Source organism: Pithys albifrons, chromosome 2 (assembly GCF_047495875.1).
Source record: "Pithys albifrons albifrons isolate INPA30051 chromosome 2, PitAlb_v1, whole genome shotgun sequence".
NCBI lineage: Eukaryota > Metazoa > Chordata > Aves > Passeriformes > Thamnophilidae > Pithys > Pithys albifrons.
In genome coordinates, this window is record NC_092459.1 from 35,959,303 (window position 1) to 35,986,424 (window position 27,122).

The following is a 27,122-nucleotide window of genomic DNA, read 5'->3' on the forward strand; positions in this document are numbered from 1 at the left end:
TCAGCTAGTTTTCACTGATCTTTTGGTAGTAAATTTCTTAGGCATGAAGTGATAGAAGTTCAAACACATGGGCCAGAAAAATAGCTGCTTTGGAATTATCAGTCAGACTTTCCAGCAAGCACTTGCCCTAAATGAAACAAGTCAGCAACTGACACAGTCATCAACAAGTAGTTTCTTCAGGCTTCTTCCAAGGTTTTATTTTACCTGCTTAGAATGATTGTCAATCATACTAGAGGAATCATCAATAGCCAAGCAAATCTGGTACTGTCGTTTACTGGGCTTGGTCCTTCGTAGCCAGATCTTGTCTTTTCGGAATTGACTGGCAATATACGGGATCACTTTGCGCATGTTCAGCCTCTTCCCTGTTCTGTAGTCTCCCCTGAAAGTTAAGGACAAAAGACATGGTGACAGGAATTATCAACAAATATCTCATTCTGGAAATTCCTGGCCTATGCAGCATATAATCAAAAATAAAAATTTTTTTGTAAAATATAACAAACCCAAAATTAATGATTTTAATATTCATATCTATAGATAAAAATGTGTCACATTTTTACTGTAAGATGGATATTCAGTGTTTTTAAAACAAGTTTATATCTAGGTGCCTAAAAATGCAAGGCAGACCTTGAATTTAGATTCCTTCAGTTTGAAACAAATCTAGATCTCAAAAAAAATTACTTAATGTTAAAAACAAAGTATTTTGACGTTTAACATAATTTTGGATTTAACTTCAAACCAGATCTTAAGCAGATCTTAAGTTGGTTTGATCACCTGTTGCAGAGGGAAAAAACAAAAGGTAGGAGGAAATATCCTCAGGATGGGTGCCTACTACTATATCACATTTGCATTTCATAAAACAACCCAGTGTTCCCTCACAAAACGATATTAAATGCATTTGTGAACAGGAATAATTACTGTAAAGCAAGAATAACAAAGCTGCAGTCTTACAGAGGTTAAAGCTCCCCAAAACCAGGAGTTTAAAGAAACTAGAAGCCTCAGAAAGACTCAACTTACTTCAGTTTGGCTGCCTGAGTGGGTTCCAGTATGAGTCGCAGCTGTTCACAAAGCTGTTGTGATAGAGGAGCTGTCAGTACTAAATACCTCTGCCACAACTGTGCTGCTTCCTTCTCCTAAAACATCACACAAAGAAATAAAAATGAATTATGGAAAAACCAAAAAAGTCGGGAAGCACTATCTGGAAAAAGAAAACAAACTTCAGTGTGGGGAGGGGAAGGCAGTAAACAGGTAGCTACCAGCTAAAACTGTAAGGATGACTCATATGACAATCTGCATTCAACCTAGGATGCTCCTGACTGCTACAAAGCTGCAATATGCAGTGATGTTTTCTCTAGGGGTACACAAAGCACCTTTGGCATTGCTGTTGATACAAGAAGATCTTGTAACAGCCAAGCGCTGATAGCTGGTATTACAGAAATGCAAGGTGTGAAGTCCTCTACGTTCCCTATTGACCATCAAAAATTAAAATTAATTAAAATTCAGCAAAATTCTTGAGCCTCTACACTGGCAATTACATCCAAGAATTAATTCCAAAGATGGTTCACAATTCATGACTAGGACAGTACAGCAAGTATCATGCTCTGTTTTTGATGTTGGCTCAAACTCCACCTCTGCCACTGAAGGAGATGGCTTCTCTACCATCATTTTGTGGAAGTGGCGTGCCCAGCATTTAACTGCTGGTGACAACTCAACATGGAAGGGACTTGGCAGGACTGAGAAAAATGTTTTAGTTATACAAATTTTAGAAATCATTCTCAACAGAGTAACTTCCTGCACATAACACATTCAAAATAAGACCTGAAACATCATCCTGCTTTAAGAATAATGTATTTCTTGTTCATAAGAAATTAAACATAGTAACAAAAATAGCATCTAAATCATGTGATTCTGAGTATTTAGATTGCAGCTTGCTTGGCTTCCTCAATGTTTTAGCAGTAAAATAAGATGAAATAAAGCAGTAAAGGATTTTTATGACAGTTTTATGTTAAAATGAAGTCACAAACCTCCTCTGGAGTTCCAGGCTGCTGTGTCTGCCAAGCTTCCAATTGCCTTTCAAGTTCCTTTCTTAGCTCTTCAGGATCTCTAATGATGTGCTAGAAGTGGAGTTACGAGATTTATGAGACAGAAAAATATGTTTACACATCTGGTGATCCCCAAAGCACAGCAAACTATAAAAACATATAAATGCACTGGTTTTATTCTTTTAGACAGAAAAATACCTGAAAAAAACACTTAAGATCCTAAACCTCCTTTTTTTTTAAATAGCTTCCACGTACAGGAAGGACACATGGATACCTCCCCACAAATACTTCCATATGTGGCATAACATAGACAAAAACTAGGAACATCTGTGCCACCAACACTGAATATAAGAAAATACAGGACTTCAAGATAAAAATCAATGAAATGATCTCGACAAACACCAGCTTTAAAAAGAATATAATGGAGATCAAACCATTAAACACTACCTATCTAGTATGTTCCAAAATATGGTACAGTTCATTTACAGATTTTTAAAAGCTTTATTCAAACCACTTGAAGGATTGAATGACATCTTCCTCTTTACCTGCCAGCAAATAGTATTTCATAAGCCATTTCCTTAAAGGACACCTTAAGGTGATGGTTCTCTTACTTTCATTGTGCTTTCAGTGACAAGCTCTGCTCCTGACTTATAAAACTATGGTTTAGCCAAACAGCAATATATGGTCTGCATAACCGGCAAGGTTATGGATTAAGGAAAATAAGCCCATGATTGCAAACTCAATGGTCACAATAACTTCTCATTGTCAAAATACATCAGCTATCCCGTTGTCACCTACTGTAGGTTTAAGGAAGAAAAGAAGAATATGCAATCAGGGGACTTGTTTCCTTTCCCTTTCGCTGAAAGGTGAGAACCTGCACTTTTCCCCCAGGAACATCTCTCCCTCCTCTTGAACTGGTGCAGCAAGAGCTCCCCCTCCTGTTCCACGTTTTTAATGTCCATTGGAAAAAAACCAGGAGAACACTTGCATTCAAGCTGCCTTTTTCCAAAGAGCTGCAACATTTGGCATTAAGATCGAAGCTGGCACACAATCCTTTACGTGTTATGCATAGAAACAGCGAAGTATCGCCCTCCAAGTATGTACTCTGGACACAATACTATATAAATGAAAGGTCAGTACTAAAAAATAAATCAGACACTGAAAATATTTTTCTTATGTACCACCAACTGATTCTATACCTTAGGTCTCTATGATAAAATGTGTTTTTTCACAACCAACAGTTCACACTGGGAAACTATGAGTGTCACATGAAGCTCTAGGATTTTCTAAGTTACAATAATTTTTTTTCAATTAGGACATTCACAAAAAGCTCAAAAGGTTCTACAATACTTGCAACCCCAGCTTTTATGAGGTAGTAATAGATTGTGATGAATTAAATGAGGTGAAGTCTTTGTCCACAGCATGGTGTTTTAAAGTCACTGATCCCTAGCTCTCTCATGATTCCGAACCCTTACATTGTCTTCAGGCTACACACCCTTGCCCATCGCTTTCCACTCTACCCAAGCATTTGATCTGCAGATTCATCTGAGCAAAGCAGTTCTTTTCAGTTAGAAAAACAGAAGCGTTTTGAAAACTGACATGGGAAGAGGTTCCATCCTAAGGATGGGGAGGACTTCTCATTTTAAAGGCATTTTTCAGCTGCTCGTACAACAGTTAGTTTTGTGTTACTTTTCATTCTGCTATTAAATAATAGCGAGCTACTGAATTGTTTGAAGACAAGTAATTTTAAACTTTTGCCTGCACAGAGCTCCATTAACACAGGTCAAGTAAAACCATCTGATTCTACTACTGTATGTTTAAGATGAGCGCGGTCCCATGATGTAAAGGAGAGCACTCTGGACTCTGAATCCCAAGAACCTGAGTTTGAGTCTCAGTGGGGCTGTCCCCTGGCAGTTCAATGTCTCCCGGCCGTCCCATCCTGTCAGATCTCGGATGCTCAGCAGGGTCAGCCCTGGTTAGTACCAGGTGCTGTGACAGTCCCGAGGACTTCCCTGTCACTGTCCAAGCTCGCTCGGCCGTGGCAGATGGACCTCAGGACTTAAACGGTGGGGCCAGTTCTGCGCACACTGTGCCTCACCTAAAAAATCCACTGGGCAGACTGGAAGGGCACACCCACGTGGGGAGAGCCCTGCCCAAATCTTCATTCACAAAGTTTGGCCATACTATACTATGTTTAAGATGATAGACTGGGTATCATACCTGGGGAGTGTCCATCAAAAACTGATGGGCTGTATGTATGGTCGAATCCTTGTTTCTCTCTGGCTTCTCTTCAGTCACCTTTGGTAGCTTCTCTGTGGCAGAGTCATTGACATCCTCTGAGTCAAAAGTCTGAATCTCTGACTCCACATCACCTGGTCCTACAACCACAAAACTAGTTACTTACTTTGTGGATCACACATCACACAAGAAGGAATATTGTATCTTGAGTCTTTTATGAAGCATCTCAGAGGCTATGCAGTGCAGCCCAGACATAACTTTTTTTAAGAAAAGTGTCCAAATTTTAAGACATTTAATTCTAGGAATAGAATGAATACATCTTGCAACTCACTGGAACAGATAAATATGCATTTTCTGAAGGAAATGGTTTTTCTCTCTTATAACCTTCTTGCCAAATGAGCAAAGTAACAATGAACAGATCCTTAACACCTGAAAATTACTTTGGTGAAATACCTTTTTTTGAGCTTCATAGCCTCTCGGACAGAATGTGACAGGAAGTGTGAAGTCATTGTAGAACATTCAGAAAAACATCATTTAAAAAAATGGCAATCTTTTCTTAATTTCTTAACTCAATTTACAAATAAAGGAATACACTAAAGATTTTCTTTTATTATTGTTTCTACTATACTACACTGTTTAACAAATGATTTTTAAAGATTTACTTTAAAAGAAAAGAAATATGACATTGTAGGAGATGTTTCAGAGGTTCTAGTTTTTCAGAACCTACTATTAGAGAGAATCATGTGGTAAACCAAATAGACTGATTACATGCACACCTGTACCATAAAGCTAATGAGTCTAGCAAGAGATTTAAGTGATTAAACCTGAAGGGAGTGGGAGGCAAGAATGTAGGCTTGTAAGAGTTGTCTCCCTGTGTGTTGAGAAGAAAAATGCTCAGAATTCCAAGCTACAGTGTCATTTACTTAGATTCACCAAAATTAAATTTTTGTGTTGCAATTGACAAGAGATACTTTTATCTTGCTTAGTTTGTGTGTGAGGGCTACATGGCTGACAAGTCAGACATGTCTTCTCATCTAACAACCACCTGCATCCAACAGCCAGTTTCTGTTAGCAGCCTTGTTTTCTTTTGTTTCATTCCCACTTAAGAAAGAAAGCAGTGGGACAGTGACAGTTTGGCACTACCTCACCAGATGTATTTCAGACCAGCTCCTGAACTTCTTGCTGTTTTTTTTTCCAGAAGTTATTAATAAAAAAGATATCTGGTGCTGATGGTGGCGACACTGGAATATGTTGCTATATGCCAATTAATTAAGCCAATTGGCATTGTGTTAAACAGCAGGGAAGTGTACGCTTTTTATTTCTTCAAAGTGGTGGATAAAGATTAGGACCATTAACTTGAAAGAAAGCAGCAAACCTCTCTGTCACTCAACCATTTAGCAATTCAGCAAGGCTAATGGTAGTTACCAGGCAGAAGTAAGAATACTGCTGCAGAAAAATCAAGTAAGCGCAGACATTTTAGTCTTATGGCATATCTTATGACAGATGAGTCTTATGAAACTCATCCATTACATGCAAATATAAATACCTGCATGTACATTTAAAGATCGGCATTCAATGTATATTTAGAATGTTTTTTAAGTTAATGTACCAGGAGGTTTAGTGGCAGTAGATTTCTTTTTTTCTGGCTTCAGCTCTTCTGTGTCTACTGCTCTGAGATCCTCATCCTGCATTTCTGTTTCCATAGCTGCATCTTCAGAATCTCCCTCTTCCTTTTCTTCAAGAGGCATAATAGGTTTCTCTTGCTCCTTGCTAGCTACATCTGTACAAAGACAACAATACTTATTAGGGGGAAAGTGGAAGAAGTAGTCAAGTTACAAATAAAATGTTGCATTCTGAGGGCACTGTGTTACCAGTTTCAGTGAACTTCAGAAGAAATCTGAGCTATTGTCTCAGAACTCAGTTTTATTTTTCACTGTGCTGTCCTGTGTTGTCAGTGAGCTCTTGCCCTGAAAACCTGATTAACTGAAGTAAGATTTGGAGAGAACATATTTTAAATATGTTTATTAAGCTAAAATCCATTTTATTAGTCAATTCAGTATTTTCAAAAATATTAGTTAGTTTGAATCTGACTGCCAAAGAGTAACATTTATCATAGGGAAATGGTGCTGCATCTTTAAACAAAGGAAAGATTGTTAAATATAACTTTAAAAAGCAAACAGGGGAAACTACAACAAATCAGAGTGTTTCAGGATTTGATTCTGCAATAACTCTTTACACTCAGAAATGCCACCATACCGTATGTCTGTGCATCATAGTGTTCAGAGCTTTGTTTAATATGCTCAAATGCATCAGCCTCCTCCATGTTTTGTTTAGGCCGAGTTGTATCCTGCTTTGCATCACTGCTGGATTCTATGGTTCTCAGTCGCTTGTGGACATGCTCATTGTGATCACCCATGGAGCGCTCATTGTCTGCCTGGCCGGGCTTCCTCTTGAAACTCTGAAAAAAGAGCATGTTAATACCATGAACTTCAAGTGAGGTATAACCCAGCACTAATGAGAACACTGTTCCAACAAGAAGAAACTGAGTCCTGCCTATCTGTTGGTTAATATTAAGACATTTAAATAAAAATTTTAAAAAAATTAAAAACAGATGAACCTGGGTATTTTTTCTGCTTTGCTTCTGGGAAGCCATCCGGGCCATGCGTGTGGACTCATGGCCTTCTGACTGGTTTGCACTTGAAGCTCCAGTTCCACTTTCCTGAAAAAAAAAAGAAAGAAAAAATTTGACTGTAACTGAAAATACCAAATACAATAAGCAAATTTCAGAAGTTCAACTGCCATGTTCTGCTACCTTGTGTTGTGAAAGACAGATGGCTCAAGTAGGTATTATTCTTATGGAGAACAGATGAGCCAATTCTGCAGCCTAACTTACCTTTATAGCAGTGAACTCAGGGTATCTACACAGCCTTCTATTTTTTCAGTGAATTTATAATGGGTATAAACTGAATCTTATACATAATTCTTTAGAATTATGGCAGCAGTTCCTTGGCTGTAACTCAAAAATGTATTCACAAATATAGCATTTGTAACTTTGACACTTCTATGTAATTTACCTCTTTAGACTGGTCTCTTTCTGAAGCCTCTCCAGCCAACTCAACAGCACTGTCACTCTGTAGGTTTTCTTGCCCAGTCTGCCCTTGTGTTTCATGTTCCATTCTTTTGTCGGCCTCAGGAATCTGTTCATCCATCTCTGAATCATCTTTACCATCTTCTTCCTGGAATAACGATTACTTTAACATTCTAAAAAAATTGGGAAGCAGGTATTGTGGAAAGACATTTAAAGAAGAATTCGGTCATCGGGCACAGTCAGGACAGGATCACAAAGGGAAAGTCCTATTTAACTGATTTGATATCCTTCTGTGATGAGGTCACCAGCCTAGTGGATGAAGGGAAAGCAGTGGTTGTAGTTTTTCTGGATTTTAGTAATGCTTTTGATACTGTCTGCCAGGGCATCCTTATGGATGAGTGGATTCAGTGTGCTGGGTAAATGGCAGGGCTCAAAGGGTTGTAGTGAATGAGGCTGAATCTGGCTGGTGACAATCACCAGTGCTGTTCCTCAGGGCTCAGCTCCAGGACTAAGTCCTGTTCAAAATATTTATCAATGATCTGGATAAAGATGTTGAATGCACTATTAGAAAGTTTACAAGATGATACACCTGGAAGGTGCTGTTGACTCTTCTGAGGGACAGAGGCCTTGCAGAGTGATCTAGACAGACTGGGGAACAGCGCTATGATTAATGGGATGAAATTGAAGGATTCTGCACCTAGGATGGAATGCTGGGCACAAGTGGGAGAGGAGTGGCTGAAGAGCAGCCCTGCAGAACAGGATCTGGGGGTGCTAAGCAACAGCAGGTTCAATGTGAGTGAGCAGTGAGCCCTCGCAGCCCAGAGGGTAATCCCTCTCCTGGGTACATCAAACACAGCAACAGCAGGTGGTCAGAAGAGGTGCCTGTCCTGCTTCAGCATTGATGCAGCCTCACCTTGAGCATTGTGTGTAGCTCTGGGCTCTGCAATTTAAGAAGGATGTGAAGGTCCTTGAATGTGTCCAAAGGACTGCAATAAAGCTGGTGCAAGGGCTGGAAGCAATGTCCTGTGAGGAATGGCTAAACTTTAGGTTTGTCTGGTTTGGAGCGGAGAAGGCTGAGGAGCAACCTTATTGGTCTCTACAGCTTCCTGAAGGGACATGGAGAAAGAGGTCCTGATCTCTTCCCCTGGTACCCAGCTCTTATCTTGATGAAGATTCTCACTAACATCTATGTAATGTCAAATTTGTTTTGGAGTATCACAGAAGACCATCGATTTCTTAAGTCTTATATAAGGTAATTAAAACAACAAAAAAAAAATCAGGCTTTTATTTATTACTCTCTACCTGAGGTTGAAGGCCTTGGTCACCTGCAGGGATTCCCTTATCTTCAGTAGATTCATTTTTTTTCTCGTCAGGTGGCTGTGACTCTTCCTCCTCTTCTTCTCCTGCATCCTCAGTGTTCTCTGCATTTTCTTCTTGATCATGAGCATCTTTGTCCCCTTCACCTTCCCTCTCCTCTTTATCTTCAGAAATGCCTTCTTCAGCTGCTTCTGTATCTTGATTACCTCCCTCTGTCTCACCGGTATCCTCTTCATTCTGTTCTTCTGTCTTCTCTGCCTCATTTAAATCCCCAAGTTTATCATCTATTTCAAAATCATTCTCTTCTGGATTAAAACAAAATCAGAACAGTGTATGAAAATTTCAGTGGAGACAGTGAATATTACAGATATTTGGAATAAAACTGCACAGTCTATAAAAATAAATCTTACAGTACTGAGAGTTCTATACACAGAATCTATGTTTTTTCTATTGCAAGATGATTCCTTTAAGTTAAAATTGGTTTCTAACTAACAATACAGCAAGATGAATTTCTATTCATTTCCTTTAACCCGATATTTCTGAGGGCCAATTGACTTAAGAGTACAAATACTTGTAAGTATAACTGTAAGAAAAACCAAAACCACAAAAACAATTGGACAATTAGATAAGAACCTTCCAGCATAAGTTAGGGTCTATCACTTGGATAACATGATTAAGCCTGCTCCACAGAGTTCATGAAAGGGAAGTAAAGGAAAATGCTGTAATGTTGAGTTCTTATCTGGTCTACATTTGATATGTTGCTATTTTGATACATAGAAATGGATATGCAGCTTCTTGGTGGTTATACAGAATCCTACCACCACCTCTCTTCTTTCTATATAGAGAAAAATGGCTCATTATCTCACTGTCCCCCCTACTTCCACTTGGCTTTCATCTAGGAATCTTCAGAGCCATTTTTTTCAGCTGTACCTTCATCTTCTTCCTCCTCATCACTCTTCTCATCATTCTCTAGATTCAAATTATCAGGAAGGTCCAAAGGTTCAACTTCAGGCTCCTTTTCTTGCTGGCCATGATAAGGATCTACTTCATTCTCATCATACTCACGCTGTCAGGAAAAGAATCGGGGGGAAAAAATAACAGGCATGTGATAAGTGGGAGGAAGGGCAAAGATAAGAAGTAAGATTTTATTGTATTCTCTAGGACAAAGAAATACTGGATACAGTATTACATTCTGATCAGTTAAAAATGGATTTCCAGTGGTACACATCCTCATGCATAAAGAGCAGAAAACTTAATTTCAGCAAATGCACTTACATAAATTGATGGAACTTAATACCAGCATGTTCTATGTTCAGAATCCAGTTTTCCTAGCTGAAACATTCTAAAGAGAATTGGCACCCTTGCATATTAGGCAGAATCTGCAAGTATGCTGCATTAAGGTTTTTGGGGAGAGTTCCACTGACTTCAGGCGTTTCTGTTGCTGAACTTAACAGAATAGGAGTTTTAAAGCTCTGTCTGTCAAAACATCAATTCAGTGTAAAGCCTGTTTTGGCAGCCATTACAAGTTCAAGTTAATGCAAACAAAAGTTCTTTCTGGAATGTGGATCAGAAAATGTATGCATGATATAATGGATACAATATGGTTTACTTTTAGCTCTGAAATGAACTAATGTTTTTCAGTGCACTTCACTATTAAATAAAGAACATTGCAAATTCTCAGAAACACGTGACATGAGCAACAGAATGTGGTTTAACAGCAAGATATTCCATGTAGTCCAAATAATTCTTACCTCATCAATTTGTTCATGAATTTTCTCTTTGTTTCCACTGTCCTCTTCCTGTTGCTCTTTTTCCTCATCCTTGGGAGGCTGTTTTTTATTATCCTTGTTTCCTGTCCCCACATTGTCATCTTTTGCAACAAGTTCTGAATCCTCCTATTAAGCAACAAATTCAAAAGAAATTTATGCTACCTGCTTTTCAAAGTCTCAGTGACAAGATACCATCTCCTACAGAAAAAAAAACCCAGAACACTAAACAAAACGTATCCTCTCAAACTATCCCTTTCCAAGACCATGAGCTATGACAGGAAGTTCACATTAAGAGAGTTTAATTACTCTGATATTTTTCTTCCCACCCATTTTGTCTTTACCTCATCCATTCCTGGTCCAGTTTCTTCTGTTTTACTACTAGCATCTTCATCATCATCATCATCTTCATCCCCCCAGAGCCTTTCATCCAGTTTATCATCAGCTTCAGCATTATCAAGATTTCCCATCTGCTTATCCAGTTCCTCCTCTTCATCTGAATTGTCTTCATTTTCTGTGTTTCAGTACAGAAGAGATAAAAGCTAATGTTTTTGTTAACTTAATAACAAAAAAGTTATCATAGGTAGCATCTTATCATCCTATGCAGTTGATGAGGTATGTGGAAAAAGACACACATGCACCAACAGGCAAAGAAGCAGTGTCCTAATATAGTTCAGAGTGTTCCCTTCACATAGAGCACTCTCTCCCGGAGATTAACTGAGTGGGTGAAAGTCCATCCCACTTTATCTGTTTATTAGTTTGGAATCTCCCTTCTCGTGCAGATGAAATTATTCTTAGCATTGTCTCAGAGATTTGCAATTTATACACTACATTAGTTTCAGATGCTCAAGTTTACTCTTCCAAGTGAAGAACAGCTACCTTTTGGGTGAGTAGCAACTCAAATGAATCTACCAAATGTTGCTCTTTTAATCTATTTTTAAAAGCTAAAGCTACATCCTTTCCATTGCTTAAAAGTTAGCAATGACTTCATAGACACGTTCTGAAGTTAACGGAAGCTATGTTCTCAAAGTGTTCTGATGATCTTCAACAGCTCAACAAAGTCAGTGACTAATTTTTGAAAGTGTCTGAAGGTCACAAAAGTGTCTATAGCTTACAACAGGAAGAAAGGATTGTTTCCCTTCATTCCAAAACCATCACAGTGAAAGAAGAGACAGTATTTCCTTTGTACACTTCTTTGCATTCCTATTAATACTTCTTAGTATTTGTACTCAAAGGGCACTGCTGGGAAAAGGTTTTTCACCCACAGTGTTAGCTGAGCACTGGAACAGGCTCCCCAAGGAAGTGGTCACAGCACCAAGCCTGATAGAGTTCAAGAAGCATTTGGAAAATGCTCTCAGGCACACAATGTCACTCTTGGGGATGGGTCCCGTGCTGGGCCAGGAGTTGGACTTCAATGATTCCAGAGAGTCCCTTGCAACTCAGGGTATTCTATGATTGTGTTGTTGAACACGGACTTTACAGTATATGCTTTGTTATATAGAAGTATCAAATATTACAGGACTGATCTATAACTTTTCTTACAAGTTTGCCATAGTGGAAAAACCAAACCTTTTTTCTCCTGTTCTCCATCATGCATTTTTCCTTCAAAGTCTTCTGACATTTCAATTGCATTGTCTTCTCCTTCAATGTCTGGTTTAGAATCTTGATCCTCTTTCTCCTTCTCTTCACCCTTTCGAGAACTGTCTTCTATCTGAATTATTAGGAAAGTCAAAAATTACAATGGATCTTGCATACGTATTAAAGCTTACTTAACTACAACAACAATATTTATAAGCTGATATGCAAAGATAAAAGCCAACATAAATAGGAGACTGAAAGTAACTCCATGTTTCTTTTACCCGAAACATACACACCATGGATTTCAGGAGCTTTTTCAGTTTTACCTCAATTAAACAAGAACAACACCAAACACTTGCCTGATCTTCACTTTCTATTTTGTCGCTCACATCTTTCTTGCCTTCCCCATCTCCAATACCACCATCCTCATAATCATGAAACTCTGTTGCTCCCTCTCCAGCCTCATCTTCAAGTAATTCTTTTGGCAGACAAAATCCCTACAAAGGCAAACAGAAACTCAAACCTTCTACAGTAGTAAGTACATCTTTCAGCTTAGTTTCTATATAAGAATTTGTACACATCAAATATATGCTTTCTTTATATCTGCTGTTATCTCTAATAACTTACCTTTTGGGCAAGCTCTGTAAAAATGCTAGTTAGAACAGAAAGCAATTTTCCAGTACTCCTGTGAGATGCCAGTGAAATGGTGAGGTAGAACAGGATAAGGTCTGAATACTTGCAGAGCATGGGCTTTAGACGCACCAGCAAATAGCAGGACTGGTTGAAGACCTGCAGTTAAAATATAGATGTCAAACATGTACATACTGAGATGCACCTCAGAGAGCATGATGATACTGACAGAAAACAGATGCTTAAACCAGAAATGCCAGTAGGTGAATTTAAGTACAATTTCCAAAGTTTCTGGAGCTGTCTTTAGATTTTTCACAAAACCTAAAAACATTGTCTGCTTACTAAAGGAACATCTGGCTTTTGCACTACAGAAGACTAACTTATATTTGACCAGAATTTCTCACATGCTTCTAGTTCTAAAATATTGGGCAAGAAGAAGCAATGCACGTTTAACTGCCAAAGTTCACAATTCCAAATCTCTTGAGACCCCTGAAGTGCTGGGGCCTGAACAACAGGCCCTGAGCCAAAGCTGACCTCTAGATAAACCTCACAACCTTATGTTATATTTAGTCATGCATCCGCTCATTAGCAAAAACTCTGTATGATCATTAGTAAAATATGTAGTATGATAAAGACTACACCTGTGTAAACATGTATGTTGCTTATAACAAAGATACATTTGTATTCGTTCATTAGTGAATATTTTTACCTCTTCATTAATGAAATACGTATGACTGTTAGTGAAATATGAATGCATTTATCCTTCTGTATTTAGGGACTGGTCAAGGCCATGGAAGATCTCCAGCCCTGTGGGGTGGTAGATGGTCAAAGCTGACTTCCTTGGTTTTCCCCTGAGCCCTGGCCAGGCTTTAGGGGAAACTCAAGAAGAGAGGGAAGCCAGATGTTTTCCTGCACTAAATAAGTGGTGTAAGCTTGTTTACTTAACAATATAAAAGCTGGATATTTCACAGCAAAGACAGAGACCTCACCTATGAGTGGATGCACTGTGTAGGATTTCCCAGTTCCCAGGAATGGTTCTCCAAGCCTTGCCTGTGACTGGGGCTCTCCAGCTGACGTGTGGGTCTGGATGCTGACTATGGTAAGGCATCAGAGTAACTGGGGGTGTATCTTTCTTTATCACTACAGGCACTTTGTAGTAAGGATTAGGTGCATTGCTGATCTTATCCTTTTGTAATTATTTGCTCTTTTTGTAATGCTTTACTGTTTTGCACTATAGTAAAAATTACACATTTCTTCTTCAAGGTTGGTGTCTGTGTTTCTTGTGCTGACCCTCATCCCCTGGCAAAACTAACCCTAAGCCAAAAAGCTCTTGAGACGAATTTTACCTTATGTTTATCTGAAGTGTAATCTTCCCCATAAGATTTCAGGATTTCAAGGAGCTCTGAAATCTCTGAAATTGCTTTCTGCACATGTAAAGAATCCAAATCAGCAGAGAGATCTTCATCCAAAAGTTTAGTTATATGTCCCGCTTTAATTACATCGAAGGAAGCTGCATCCTCTTTGTTTGAAATACATAAAAAAATTGAAAATCGTCAGACATTGTAAAAATGTTATAGCAAGCAATCTAGAAATATCTGTTCTATCTACTTAAATAGACAACTTCTATTAAAATGTCAATTTCCTTGTGTATTGGTACCTCTGCTAGATATACAATTTAAGATATTTTAAGGTTTGCGTAGTTCAAACTCTTCTCTCCACTTAAGTAAGATAACGAACTTACCATTTTCCTCTGGAGATTCTTCTTCTTCTTTTCCACCTTCCTGTTTTCTCTCTACCAAACATTGAATGGCATACAGAACAACATGGATCACAGCTTCCACTTTTGTTGAGAAGTGCTCCATGAACTCTTCATCCAGCTGTTGAATTCCTTTTAAACCATAACACATACAGTTTTACATGGAAACACATCAGATTACATGTCTCTATGTTTCCCTTATGCAAGGACCATGACAGCACCATGCAATTTTCACTACACAGTTCTACCAAAATCTTCTACAACCATGGTGTAAGATCATCAACAGTGACAGTAAAAAAAATACACTGCACAAATTAGGCTGGGGCTAAATTTTGCAAGTTTGAATTTCATGGCGTGCTTCTGAATATCAGAATGAACATGGGGCCATCTTCAGAAATAACCAACCTAATGAATTCTTGTGGTTTTATCTGTATTACAAATCAGGCAGAGAAAAATTGTCCTTACCACTGCAATTTGACATGGAAGCAAGAAGCTGTGTTCTCCAGGCTGTGAAGTTTGCAGATGTATTATTAACTTCTTCTTGTATGTACCTTAGGCTCTTGATTAGGGTCATCTGATTTGCTGCTTGCCTGTCTGTCCCATTTGGAAGAAATAGGGACTCTATGCCTTGTAACTGAGCTGAGACTTCCAGCAAACAACTCATAGCTGATGTGCAAACTTCAAAATCTCTCCTGAAACAGAAATACCATAATACTGAAAGAAGAACAAATGGTTCAATTTAAGACTAAACCTTTTCTTGGGTCACAGATAAGGGAGAGGCAGGAGATGTTGGTACTAGTAACATCAAGATTGTGGGTTCAATCTCTGTACTCATTTAAGAGTTGGACTTTATGATCCTTCTGGGTTCCTTCCAATCCAAAATATTCTGTGATTCTGTGGTCTCCATCTTGGATTTATTAAATAAAAAGTCTTGACAACAAGCTTATACTCTCACTGGTTGAAGCAGAGAGAAAATGAGAAGATTATTAAAATTAAAAAAAAATGTTTTTCAAGAGCACCTGAACCCACTTTTCAAGATATGCACAGGCAAGCATTTTCAACATGACTTCACACATCTTATATGAAAACAGAGGAGAGATTCAATTTCCTGCATATGTAGAACTCACCAGGAGTAAAACAAGGTGTCATGTGACTGCTGTCTTATTTTGTCCACTTCTGCTTTCATTGTCTTCACGTTTGCCAGCATTGTGGTCAGTTGTGTAGATACCTGCTGCCATAACTGATCCTTATTTCGCATCCTGCATCCAGGAGGCAATTGCTCAGCTGTTACTGGAGACAAGTATTTTAGCTCTGAGGGAATTAGGTCAGGTATTTCTGTTAAAACATTTCCAATTTCAGGTCCCGAACTCTGAAAAATGTTTGTTTTGACATCCATCCTTTCACTGTCATTGCACTCAGTTAACTCTTCTTTTGGGCAGCACTGAATAAACCAAGACAGTTCCTCGAGAACCATCATGCACTGCATGGAAAGTTGCTGCAGTTTGTTAGTCCAGCACTGAATACTGTCTTGAGGTGGAAATGCTGCATTATATTCTCTGTCAGCAGTCAACCTAGAATCTATCTCTTGTATGTAGCCCAGGAGGTTCCTAGTCAAGAAGAAAGAAGTTACAATCACTGAGTTTTATGTTATACTTCCCTTTTAAAAGGTCAACCCTCAGACTAAATTAACAAAAAATAAACTAGATAATATGGACTCAGTGGAATACAAACCTTTCCTGGAATAACTAAAGTGACAGTTTTGTTGTGGGTTTTTTTGATTTTTTTTTAAATTCGCTTAGTGAATTTTTCTCTCCGTTGCACTGTTTAAGTTGTCCTGAAAACAGAGCTTTGTAATATTTCTCAAAATCTATGCTATCTTTTCAAACTCCTGGCCTGATACTCAAATACTGTTTATTTTCCTCCATTGTAAAAGTAAATCAGATTCTAACAAAGCACACCTTCATTTTCTTTTGTGCTGTATAACAGTCAGCTCATAAAAACGATTAGTCTGATTTGTGATCAAAGTCACAGCAGTGCAGTGAAGTATCTTAGAAGTTTTACTATTCCTCCAACTGCAAAGTTCAGGAGTTTGTTTTATTGGTTTGTTTTGTTTTGTTTTTCAAGTTTCATGAGGTTAAAATAAATTTTGCATGAGAATCTCCATTGCAGATCTTCTCTGTACAAAGGGATGAGCGCCTAACTTGACTTCAAAAAATTTTATGGATTATAGTAGTGATGAGCACCAATAATGTCAAACAATGATGATGTTTGCAATGAAACTGATGAGTCAAGCAATGGAGTGAAAAAAATCACAGTAAGAAAGAAAGATTTCTCATACACTTTTCCTTTTACAGTTTTGACAAAAGATTTCTAGAATTTTTCTTTCCAAGCTGTTCTTATGTTTTGGCTGAAAGTTCCATCCAGATCATTTATTTGCTCCAGATCAAGCCAACAGCTTGAACGTAACCAAAATTAACTTAGGCCAATACCAAATGAGAGAGATTTAACAATCTGCAAGTTTAATGGTTTAACTGTGTTATTGCATGGTCTTCATGTATGCCTAAACTGTTTTCCAAAATACTATGACAGGATCAACTTAAATCTTTTCTACTAGGCTAAAGTGAGGGGAGGACAGAAATGGGGAAGTAGAAGGAATTCTAATTTTTTTTTTCTTAGTTTCCATTTTTATTGAACTGAATTGCTTACTTGTCAAACTCCTTGCCAGCATTTAAAATGCTGGAAAATGAAAAATACCTCAGTAAGATCCACTGCTCTGTCAATGCAGTAAGAGACCGTCTCTGTCTGACAAGCATCTGCAGGAGGTGCGCAGTGAACCCTCTGCATCGTTCAATGCTACCTAGTCCAATATCCTAAAGAAAATAGATACAGAAAAAGTGGGAGGGAACAGTTGGATCAATAAGCAGACAACAACATTCTCTGTGCCTCACTTTCATTTCACTGAGCAGGATGAAAGGTTGTGGTTTAATTGAAAAAGTCCTAAAATGCAGACAAGAGTTATAATTATTACAGTTTCCCCATCTTCATCTTTTCTGCGTCTTCCATATACCCTGCATACAAATTGGATTTTCAAGTAGCTTTTGCAATAGTCACATTAAATTTCACTCCACTGCAGCAATTCTTATCAGGAATTTCGTTCCAACAGTAAATCTACCTTATATAAATAATGACTAAAATCTAAAGAGATACCAGCCTAAATACTTTACATTCATGACCCTTACTAAAATCCCTTCCACAGTTCATTTTACCAGATATAATGACAATTACTTTCTCTCCTTTCATTAGGAGTGGTCCCATTTTAAAGCTCAGAATAAATTGTCACAACACAGAGCATAACCAATCACAGCAACATTCCATTACTTGTGGCCATTATCAGTGGTGACTTTGATAAGATCATGTTGGAAAACAAGGGGTAAAGCCTAGTGAGAGGAAGAGCATCTGGAAGAGATCCTATTTTTCAGGAATGCTGGAAAAATGGTACTGGTTTGGCAGAGCTCACTTGTCTATTATACTGATATTAGACCACCTTTTAAACAAAGAAATATATTGGCATTTTTGTGTTGGACACAGACTCCAGTTTTGCCCAATTATAATTATTAACTCATTTCTTCACAAGCACCAAGTATCACTAGGTTTATTTTCCTAACAAGTTTGGAGTCAGCATTTCATGAGCTTTCTTCATACACAAAAAGTAGCAATTTGGGATCTGCTGACCTTGAAGATATCGTACTTCAAACAGATCATTAACCTGGTTCTGATTTTGTTTCTGCATGAACCAACAGGTTTTAAAATGCTGCATTTAATGAGTGGTCCAGAAATGTCATATTTTGTATTAAATTACAGAACACAGCACTACTTCACGTCACCTTTTTGCTAACTAGAAAATTTCAGTCCAAGCTGATAAAATAGTTAACAGAAGTAGGATTTCTATTTTTACCTTAGCAGGCGCTAACAATGCTGTCTGGAGCCGGGAGTGACGTGCAAGTGACCGATAGAAATACTTCTGGCATCCATCCCAGGCAGAAGAAATCTCTGTCAGCAACCTGACAGAGCACAAAAAGTCTGGTGTTAGAAAACACCTGGAAGCTTTTCAACCTAATAATTTTGCTTATAATTTGTTGTTTTCCAAATGCACTGATCTTGAAATTCTTAATTGTTTCTACCAAGTGTCCTAATTTCTATAATAAACCCTAAGGAAACCCCAAATAATAGCAGCAAGATCTCTATTTTTGAATATCACTTAACACTTAAAGAGTGATTTTATTATTTTTCTTCCCCCGTGCAGCTAAATCAAGCTTGATACAGACTCCTTTATTTCGGCCTTGATGAAAGATATCATAAACTAAACCCTTATATTCGAGGAGGATAAGAACCAGCATGTCTCAATGACAAAAAACCCCCAACACTTATTGTCTGAAAAAACAATTAAAAAAAATATAGAAGAGTATCTTTCCTTTAAGAAAGGTTTTCCAGAAATGCCCACTTTGAAGTGTATGTTTTTTCTCTTGCAATATCCCATTATTTAATGAAGACAAAACAATTAAGTAATCCCTGCAAATCACAACTCATCTTTAGTAAAATCATTAGCAGTTTAGAGCCTAACATGATGCTAGCAAAGCATATCAGGCAATGCTGGACAGAGGAGGGTTAACTGAAATCTAATTCATGGAAATAATGAAAGAGTACAGTTATCAAAAGTACAAATTTTTTTAAAAAAACGGAAACAAAACCCCACCAAACCCTTACTCAGTTCCATGTGCCAGTACAGTATGTACAGGATTTTCTGAGAAGTAACGAGAGGAACGGAATCTGCAAAATCCTAACATGCAATGAATTGTATATACTACAACTGCAATTAACACTATCTAAAAGTAAAAAAAAAATACTGTATACATACGTGGCATCCAGCTCATGTGCACAATTCAGCACAGCCAATGCACTATGCAAGTCCAGTGGACGTAGGTAGAGTAAGTTGTGATACCCTTTTGAACGGGACCACGAAAGACCTTTCCGGTATGACAAACCTGAAATGATATTTGAGCACACATGCCTTTATGCCCACATTCTTTTATATGAAAAGTGTCACTCTGGTATTAATGGCATGAAGATGCAAAATCCTCTGATGTGGTTTTCTCCCTGATGTTGTCTGATTTTGAGAAGTCTTTGAACATTCTGCAAATTTTGTAATGTAAACACATTGTAGCTTAGCTATCTTCAGATGAACAGAGCTGAACAACACAGCTGAAAAAAGACAACCACTGCTCTGTGTGTATAAAGGACTTTTCAATAAACTGGCTCAGGGATCATCATCTCATTTTTAAGACATGAAAAGGCTGGTGAATGAGGAAGATAAAGATGTCACCTGAAATCAAAGATGAAGCCCATTAAAGAATTTTAACCCCAGGTGTTAATGAAATATTCATAGTATGTTATTCCTCCAGCACAGATTTCACAGGGCAGGAATAGCAGATACTCTTTTGGGACCAGTGGGTGCAAAAAATGCCATCAATAAGATCATTCAGTGCCCACAGCTCTACCACACTTCTGCCAATCTGATCTCAGAGAGTCTGTCAGCTGAGAGATGGGCTCTCATTCTAATGAACTAACTTTATTTCAGCTCCAGATCAGAAGAGAGATGCAAGACAGTGAGCTTTCCTCTTGTTTCTAGAAGCTGGGCAGTGACTTCTGACAGGAAATAAAGCAGATTTTTGCTTCAAAAAAGTGACAGTTGTAAATGTGATGGAACATAAAAATATAAGGTATGTGAAGGGGCAAGCACACCAGGCCTCATAGTCAAAGAGAAAGAGACCTAAATCCTTCTAAATTTATTAGTGACTTTATGACTTCAAGAACATCATATTACAGTGGGTTTAGATGTATTGGCAAAAATAATAAAATGCTCGAGAACTTTTAATTTTAAACCAAGCCTATTTTTAGTCAAAGCTCACCTGTTTTAGCAAGACTTTTAAAGAGATCTGACAAAGCTCGTTGCTTTTGCATCTGAATATGCTTTGCCTCTGATTTCTGCTTCTCTTTAGTTGATGTCTGATCAAATGTTAAATTTTGCAGATCAGCTACAGAAACAATAATACCACCTGTATAAAAGGAAGAGGACAAAAGAGATGTGAAAATTTAATGCACACAAAGCAGCTGTGAGATTTGTTCCATTTATTTTACAGAGATCAGCTGTGGTATGGAAATCACAAGAATACTTTACCTGTAAACTGGTCAAGGTTTTCCACCAGACGTAAGAATGAATTGTTTTCTGTAACTGCTGTACACATCTTCCTCATTTTTTTAGTAAGCTTAGGCAGACGGTACTGAAGAGATTCTGTGTGAAATGTAATGCCATCCTGCCATTCTTCTGGGAGTGCTTCCTGAGAAAAAGATTGAAAGAAAATTATACACACATACTCAAAACTGTCTTGTTTTACCGCTCCGAGTAAATCACTACAAAAATAAGGGCTGAATTCTGCATTTCTTAAACCCCAAAAGGTGTCATGTGATCCTTTGAACAGGTCAGCACCAACAGTTGAGGAAAATCATAGTACATGTATGTCAGGCATACATTAGTTTTGAAAACAGTCAGACAAATGGAAGATGCTGTGATCCTAGTGTCTTAGGTGTTTGTCATTACCTCTTTCAGAGGTTATTACTGCTTCAGATTTGCTTCCTCTGTCTTACAAGCTCAAAGGCACTAACCCAAATCACTAATGTCCTCATGGCGTTAGATAAGAACACTCTCATGTACTCTTCACTAAACACAAATTTGTTCCTAAAGAACAACAAAACCAGTATGCAAGTAGAAATTATTAAATAACATAAATAATTCCCCAGCACGTCCAAAGCTCATCCCCAGAGTCTGTGCAATTTAAGTTTTCATGCATCTTTAAGGAATGAAGACAACATGAAACTCGAAGAAGTAAAACCAGTAACCCTATTAACTATCACTAATAGGCTTGCCCAATCAACAAACCGAACCCTCAATCCATTAAGCACATTAGATTTGCATTAGATTTCTGCCTCCTCACTCTACTCTCCTGAATGTCACAGGAAATGTGCAAGATCAGCCACCCTCTTGGTTTGAAGAAACTCAACAAAACAGAGTAAATGAGCATTTCCCACTCACCCCAAATTCCGATGAGCTACAATTGCCTCCTTGCATCTTGTTAATAAAGAAGAATGGTGTGAATAAGAATCTATTCCAGGAAGAAAATTAGCTGACTTTCTCTATGAGCTGGATAATTTGAGATGTACTAAACTGAGACACTGAAGCAGGATTTGCCATGTGTCAGCTCATCCAAGGCAAATGTTCACAGTACACAAACTGTCAGTCAACAACAAATGTAAGACAACAGAACATTCCCCTTTCGGGATCCAAGCCCAAAGTGATTTAATATTTAATCAGAGCTTATATACACACTAATCCTACAGCTACGTGATCATGTGTTTGGTCCTTGTTTGGAAGAAATGCGTAGTAACTTCAACTCGCAGTCAGTATTTTACTGCACTAGTAGGGATGCAACAAATTGCTGCAGACAATACATAAGCAACTTGGGAGATGAAATGTCTAACTGTCTCATCTCTGTCTTAGAGATATAATACTTGTCTTTTCATGCTGCATTCCCACCCATCCACAGTGTTTCATAACACTGAACGCAAGTAAGTTTAGGATAAATTCAACAAATTTGACACTTACATAAGACTGTCCTGCATAAATCAGTGAAAAGCAACTTATAGATGAAAATACTCCACCCACATTTAAAATAAATGCAGTCACCTTGGCAACATCTGTTCTAGCAGACAGAATCTTTCTTAATGTGCTGTTTAGCCTCTGAACTTTGGTTTCTTTGTTCTCAGATTCTTCCTGCTTTTGTACACAGTCCAGCTGCTCTTCCTTACCAATTTCCACCAAGGCAGGCTGACATGGCTCATTCAGAACAACTTCAAACTTCTTCATGAATTTAAAGAGGGTTCTGAATACCAAAGGAAAGCAAAAGTGTTACTGGGTTTTATAATCCTAGAAATCTCTCAGCTGCTGGAAATAAATGTTTCCACTGCATTTCCACTTCCACTGCAGAAGTACTGTTGCATTCAAATTTAACATCATACAGAAACCATCTAGAAGGAGGTTTCTAAATAGAGACCTTAATTTCAAGTTCTGAGTTACCTGCGTATTTTTTCAACTGATTGCTTTATAGCCCAGAAGCTGACATCATTCCACTTGGAAATTTTCACAAATTCCTATTAGGAAAAGAAATAATCACTGGGATTGCTTATATAAATAAAATGAAATATTTTCATATCAAAAATTATCTTTAATGCTGATCAGCTATGATGACCTGGTAGTCTTAAAATGCAAGACATTTAGTAAGTGAGTAAATTATTGCACAGGCATCTTAGCCCATTAATATACACATTTATGCTAAAACTGCTGCATAGAACCCTGTTGTAAAATCCAAATGGGCTTCATCGATGGGCAGAAACCTTCATAGATAAATGGGACTGATCAAACATTAAAGCCTTCAACAACCCCTCCACACACACATCAAAAATAAATTCTTGCCAGAGAAGATGTGAAGTATAGGCAGATTTCAGTGGCCAACAGAGTTGTTATACACAAATTCAAATAATATCTGCTCTACTGTTCCTTTGATTATATCAACATATTGCCTAAGCCAAGTTTCCTTTTACCTTAAGCTCTTTTTCTATGGGTTGACGAAGTTCAGTGATTCTGGCCTCAACACACTCTGAAAACTGCTTATAGTAATGGTACAGATTCCACAGGATGCTGCACAGAACATCTAGAAGGGACAGACAATAAAAATCTTATTTTACAATAGGATATTCTTCAGTATCATAACAAGAAATGCACCCCAGTTTTTTCTGGAATCATGAAGCTTAGCTTGGGAAGTCTGGAATACCTGACAGCCAGGTTGCTGTAAAGATGACAACACATGTAATGATAACACAACTTACCTTTTTCAGCTACTTGAGGCATCAGCAAGACATGGCAGTGGAAAACCAGTAGTGCTTGAAGACGTGCATGAAACTCTCCTAGAGTGGAGCCTTCAATGAAAGCCTGTAATGTGCTCACCAAGGTTTTCAGATCCATTTGCTCAGTTTCTGAACATTGCATCAGAAATTTAGAAGGAATGTGAGAGAAAACAAAAAACCCAAAAGATCAACGTGAAAATTGTTGTCTGCTTTTTGTAAACTTTCAGCTAAATATCAGGTCTTTATTAGGAAAGGTTCCAGACAAATTAGGAAAGGGGCAGAGAGAGGAAGAATTCTAATTTAATAAGTAAAACCAACAAACACCACACTGAAAGAAAGGACAGGGAATGAGAAGCAGCATTAAGATAGTGACTGAGAAGGCCATTTACGAGTCCAATTTCAGAGTCCATCAAGTACTCTAAGTGCACTTGTTATTCTCTATGAACGAATGGCTTTTTCAGTCATGATGAGCCATACTACAGATTAGTTGCTGCCAGTTCCTTAACTCCTCAAAATCATGAGGAGAGAAATAGATCACAGACAAATCTGGTAGAGAATACAGTGTATTACCTATAGAAGATGACATATGTAACATGGATTATGCAATATAACCCAGGGATCATCAAGTAAGTGCATTAATTCATCCTGCGATGGGAAGAACTCTGCCTCATGCCAGAGGATACTGCTTTCATCTTTCCAATTCCATTAAATTGGGGGAGGCAAGGGAGTGAGGGCAGTATTCTTTACCCTGTTTTATGTAACATGAACAGCTGCAGACAGATTTGCTAAGAACAGTATGTACCAAAACATACTTACTGTATGAACTCTTTAGGCTTTATACAGAATGTTACAAGCAGTTCAGCTGGGATATGAGATATGCTTTCTATAGCTAAAAAAATGAGGTGCCTTTTCCAGTTGCAGATGGAGGCTTCCTACCCTCCAAATCTCTTTGAAATGTTTTCATGTGCATGATGCACAGCTGCCACAGTTGTGCATTCTTTCAGACGCTTTTTAGATATCTTTTTTCTTTAGACCATATACAGTGTTGGCTCTATGAACCACAGGTGGTTTCAGAAATACACACAAGCAAAGTTTACTCCATATAGAAGACCTTATACAGTCATAAAATTTATTGTAGGGCAAAGAACTACATTTGAAAGTGCATTGTCAAATTCTGGCATTTTGCACCTTTATCATGCATCCTTAGTAACTGCTAGAACTGCATCACACATTCATTTTAAGGCCAGCACTTACCTTCTGTAGTTGCCTCTGTCTGTTCTTGAACATACTTCTCAATCATCTGATAGATTGAGAACCAGTGCTTTGTGGATTTCTCTACATGTTGCTTCATAACGTTATCCAAACTTACTGACCAGCAACTGAAAACAATAAGGAAGGGGAGAAAAGCAAAAAAATAAGGCAAAAATGTTGTGTGCAGTTTGGGCCTCAAAACAAAAAATTCTTTATTCTCTGTTGCTACTAAACTGATGGAAAAATCTGCACATATGCTTTATATATACATTCAACTCTTGAGGATTACTGTTTTGCCAATATTATTAAATATGAGAGAAGAAATGGAGGAAACTAGAGATGGTAAAATAAAACATCAGAGGAGGTTCAGAAGTTTCTTTTGTGCCAAACTTGAGGCAGACTCAGAAAATTCTTATTGTGGCATACTGTGGCTATAAAAATTTCACATGGTCTTAATAAGAAACTGGACAAGAATTTGTAAGGAAAATTTTATGAGGGTTGTTAAACAGACAAAACACTGCAGGCTCAGTAAACCCTAGGATGATAACAGGAGAGCGCTGAGAAAATACTCAGATGAAATACTGTAGTTCTGTCCAGCTTCTCCTCCTCTCCTGAGACAAATACATAGGGTCACCATGGGCTGGACATGCTCATTCTGAACCACTACAGCTGCTAGTTGTTTGGGTTTTTTTATTTTCCCCACACATTTTTACTAGGACAAGCACATAGAAGCATTTTCCACGATTAAGGCAATTTGGCATCAGAATGTGCCTCCGTATGGAGATGATGAAAGCTTACAGTCTCTATGAAAAAGCAGTATGGAAGGACAGTTCTTACTTCAACTCCAATTTACGCCACTGAATAATCAGTTTTGTGACCAAATCAAGATGTTTCCGCAAGGACAAAGCTCGACTAGCATTTTCCTCCCAGTCCTGGAAAAACAAAAAAGGTCCCCTTTAAACAAAGACAGAAATTAGTCCTTGCACAGCAAGGCTGATTGCAGTACTCTGGATTACTTTAAACTTTCAGCATGGAGCAGGCTCACTTCCTTCAAATCCTGGCAAGCACACAGCTTTCATTTTAAAAATATAGTACCCATAGAAATAAAGAAGTGTGAAAGAGAAAATGAAACTTCCTCTTAGCTTTTTTCTTACCTGTGCTTTTGCAAGAAGAATCTCCAAGCCATTCAGGAACTTAGAAAGAGGACTAGAGAGAGGAAAACCCCGGATTCTGTCCATCACAACTAACAGCTGCAGAATGAAAACACAAGCATTCAACCTACAGCAATGGCTTTTCAACAAAAGCAGTCATGAAGTTGAGCTAATTTGTATTTGTGTAACCCTCCCCTGCAGGAGGTAAGAATGATTTAGTTTGTTTTTTTATTTTTCATTTTTAAACTACTTTCCCAGTTTAGTATAAGCTCACTAGTAGTTCAGTGAAGACCAGTGCAACTTGGGGAAAGGAGCACAAATGACCTAATGCAAAGAGTGCCAGTAGAATCCGAGTTTCTGTATTACTCTAACAAATGCAACTTGATAGTCACACAGGTCCCGTAAGTGGGACTAAAAATAGGCATTCTAAAGAACTTTGGAAAAAAACCAGGAGGACAAACAGCAAAAGACATCAAGGATCTTTGAGCTATGGCAGACTGAAGATTGCTTAAAGCTCTAAGATGAGAGTAGGCAGAATACCACTTAATATTTCATAACAGAACAGCTAATAATACCTAATACCTCTTATGAATAAAGAGGTATGATTTCAAAACATCTACATAAGTAATACAGACAACATCTAGGCAAGCATACGAATGTCTATCCACATGTCTATGCTTATCTATACACATATTTATACATAAACGCAATCCTAAAATGCTCCAGTTTCCCCCAAATATTTGTTGAGGTGTTTCGACCTGCACGAGTACTGGATGCTCTGGCCATTCCTGCAGTAGCCCATTTATTTCTTTAGCAAAATTATCAAGTACAGGTTGGCACTGACGGACTTGCTGAATATTAGGATGCTGGTAGAAGTCATAAGGGCCATCTTGCTGCAGCACAAGATCTGATGTTAATTCCTCAAAAAACGTATTGCGAAGAAGAGTGCTAAGTAGAAGCTGGCTTCCCAAAAGACTATCATTCATTTCAGCACCTAGGAAACAAGTAAGGAAGACATCACACATGCAACTAACTCTTCTTTCAGTTGAATAGGTGAAATTGTTTTTTTTCCCCCTGTATCCCAAGCCTTAGCACGTTAGACTATGCCACTCAAACAATGAGATGAGAGCATGGAGCAAAAGAGATTAGAGTTTGTATTCTCTGTTTTATCATTTTTTTCAATAAAAGTAAAATCAGCATCCCAAAGGCGGGCTATGATCCTGTCAGAACACAGTTCCTCTGTGCATAATTCACATCAAGCAAGTATTACTACAAAATTAGTAGCAAGACTCT

General features: G+C 38.0%; 1 protein-coding gene across 1 annotated transcript in view; it reads right to left on the reverse strand.

Annotated features, from left to right (window-relative positions):
• Positions 1–27,122, reverse strand: part of MDN1 (midasin AAA ATPase 1) — a 93,058-nt gene that overhangs the window by 6,080 nt on the left and 59,856 nt on the right. The window contains exons 66-97 of the mRNA XM_071548754.1: positions 26,588–26,823; positions 25,833–25,928; positions 25,516–25,610; positions 24,682–24,806; positions 23,410–23,556; positions 23,125–23,234; positions 22,601–22,674; positions 22,211–22,406; positions 20,648–20,807; positions 20,379–20,525; positions 19,328–19,454; positions 18,368–18,473; positions 17,167–17,282; positions 15,540–16,019; positions 14,878–15,104; positions 14,398–14,544; positions 14,003–14,175; positions 12,654–12,815; positions 12,386–12,523; positions 12,018–12,159; positions 10,793–10,962; positions 10,434–10,577; positions 9,613–9,748; positions 8,668–8,987; positions 7,352–7,513; positions 6,895–6,996; positions 6,534–6,735; positions 5,887–6,057; positions 4,260–4,417; positions 2,022–2,111; positions 1,015–1,130; positions 205–379 (exon numbers count right to left, since the gene is read on the reverse strand). Coding sequence (XP_071404855.1) covers positions 205–379; positions 1,015–1,130; positions 2,022–2,111; positions 4,260–4,417; positions 5,887–6,057; positions 6,534–6,735; positions 6,895–6,996; positions 7,352–7,513; positions 8,668–8,987; positions 9,613–9,748; positions 10,434–10,577; positions 10,793–10,962; positions 12,018–12,159; positions 12,386–12,523; positions 12,654–12,815; positions 14,003–14,175; positions 14,398–14,544; positions 14,878–15,104; positions 15,540–16,019; positions 17,167–17,282; positions 18,368–18,473; positions 19,328–19,454; positions 20,379–20,525; positions 20,648–20,807; positions 22,211–22,406; positions 22,601–22,674; positions 23,125–23,234; positions 23,410–23,556; positions 24,682–24,806; positions 25,516–25,610; positions 25,833–25,928; positions 26,588–26,823 — 5,150 coding nt within the window. The remainder of the gene's footprint in view (positions 1–204; positions 380–1,014; positions 1,131–2,021; positions 2,112–4,259; positions 4,418–5,886; positions 6,058–6,533; positions 6,736–6,894; positions 6,997–7,351; positions 7,514–8,667; positions 8,988–9,612; positions 9,749–10,433; positions 10,578–10,792; positions 10,963–12,017; positions 12,160–12,385; positions 12,524–12,653; positions 12,816–14,002; positions 14,176–14,397; positions 14,545–14,877; positions 15,105–15,539; positions 16,020–17,166; positions 17,283–18,367; positions 18,474–19,327; positions 19,455–20,378; positions 20,526–20,647; positions 20,808–22,210; positions 22,407–22,600; positions 22,675–23,124; positions 23,235–23,409; positions 23,557–24,681; positions 24,807–25,515; positions 25,611–25,832; positions 25,929–26,587; positions 26,824–27,122) is intronic.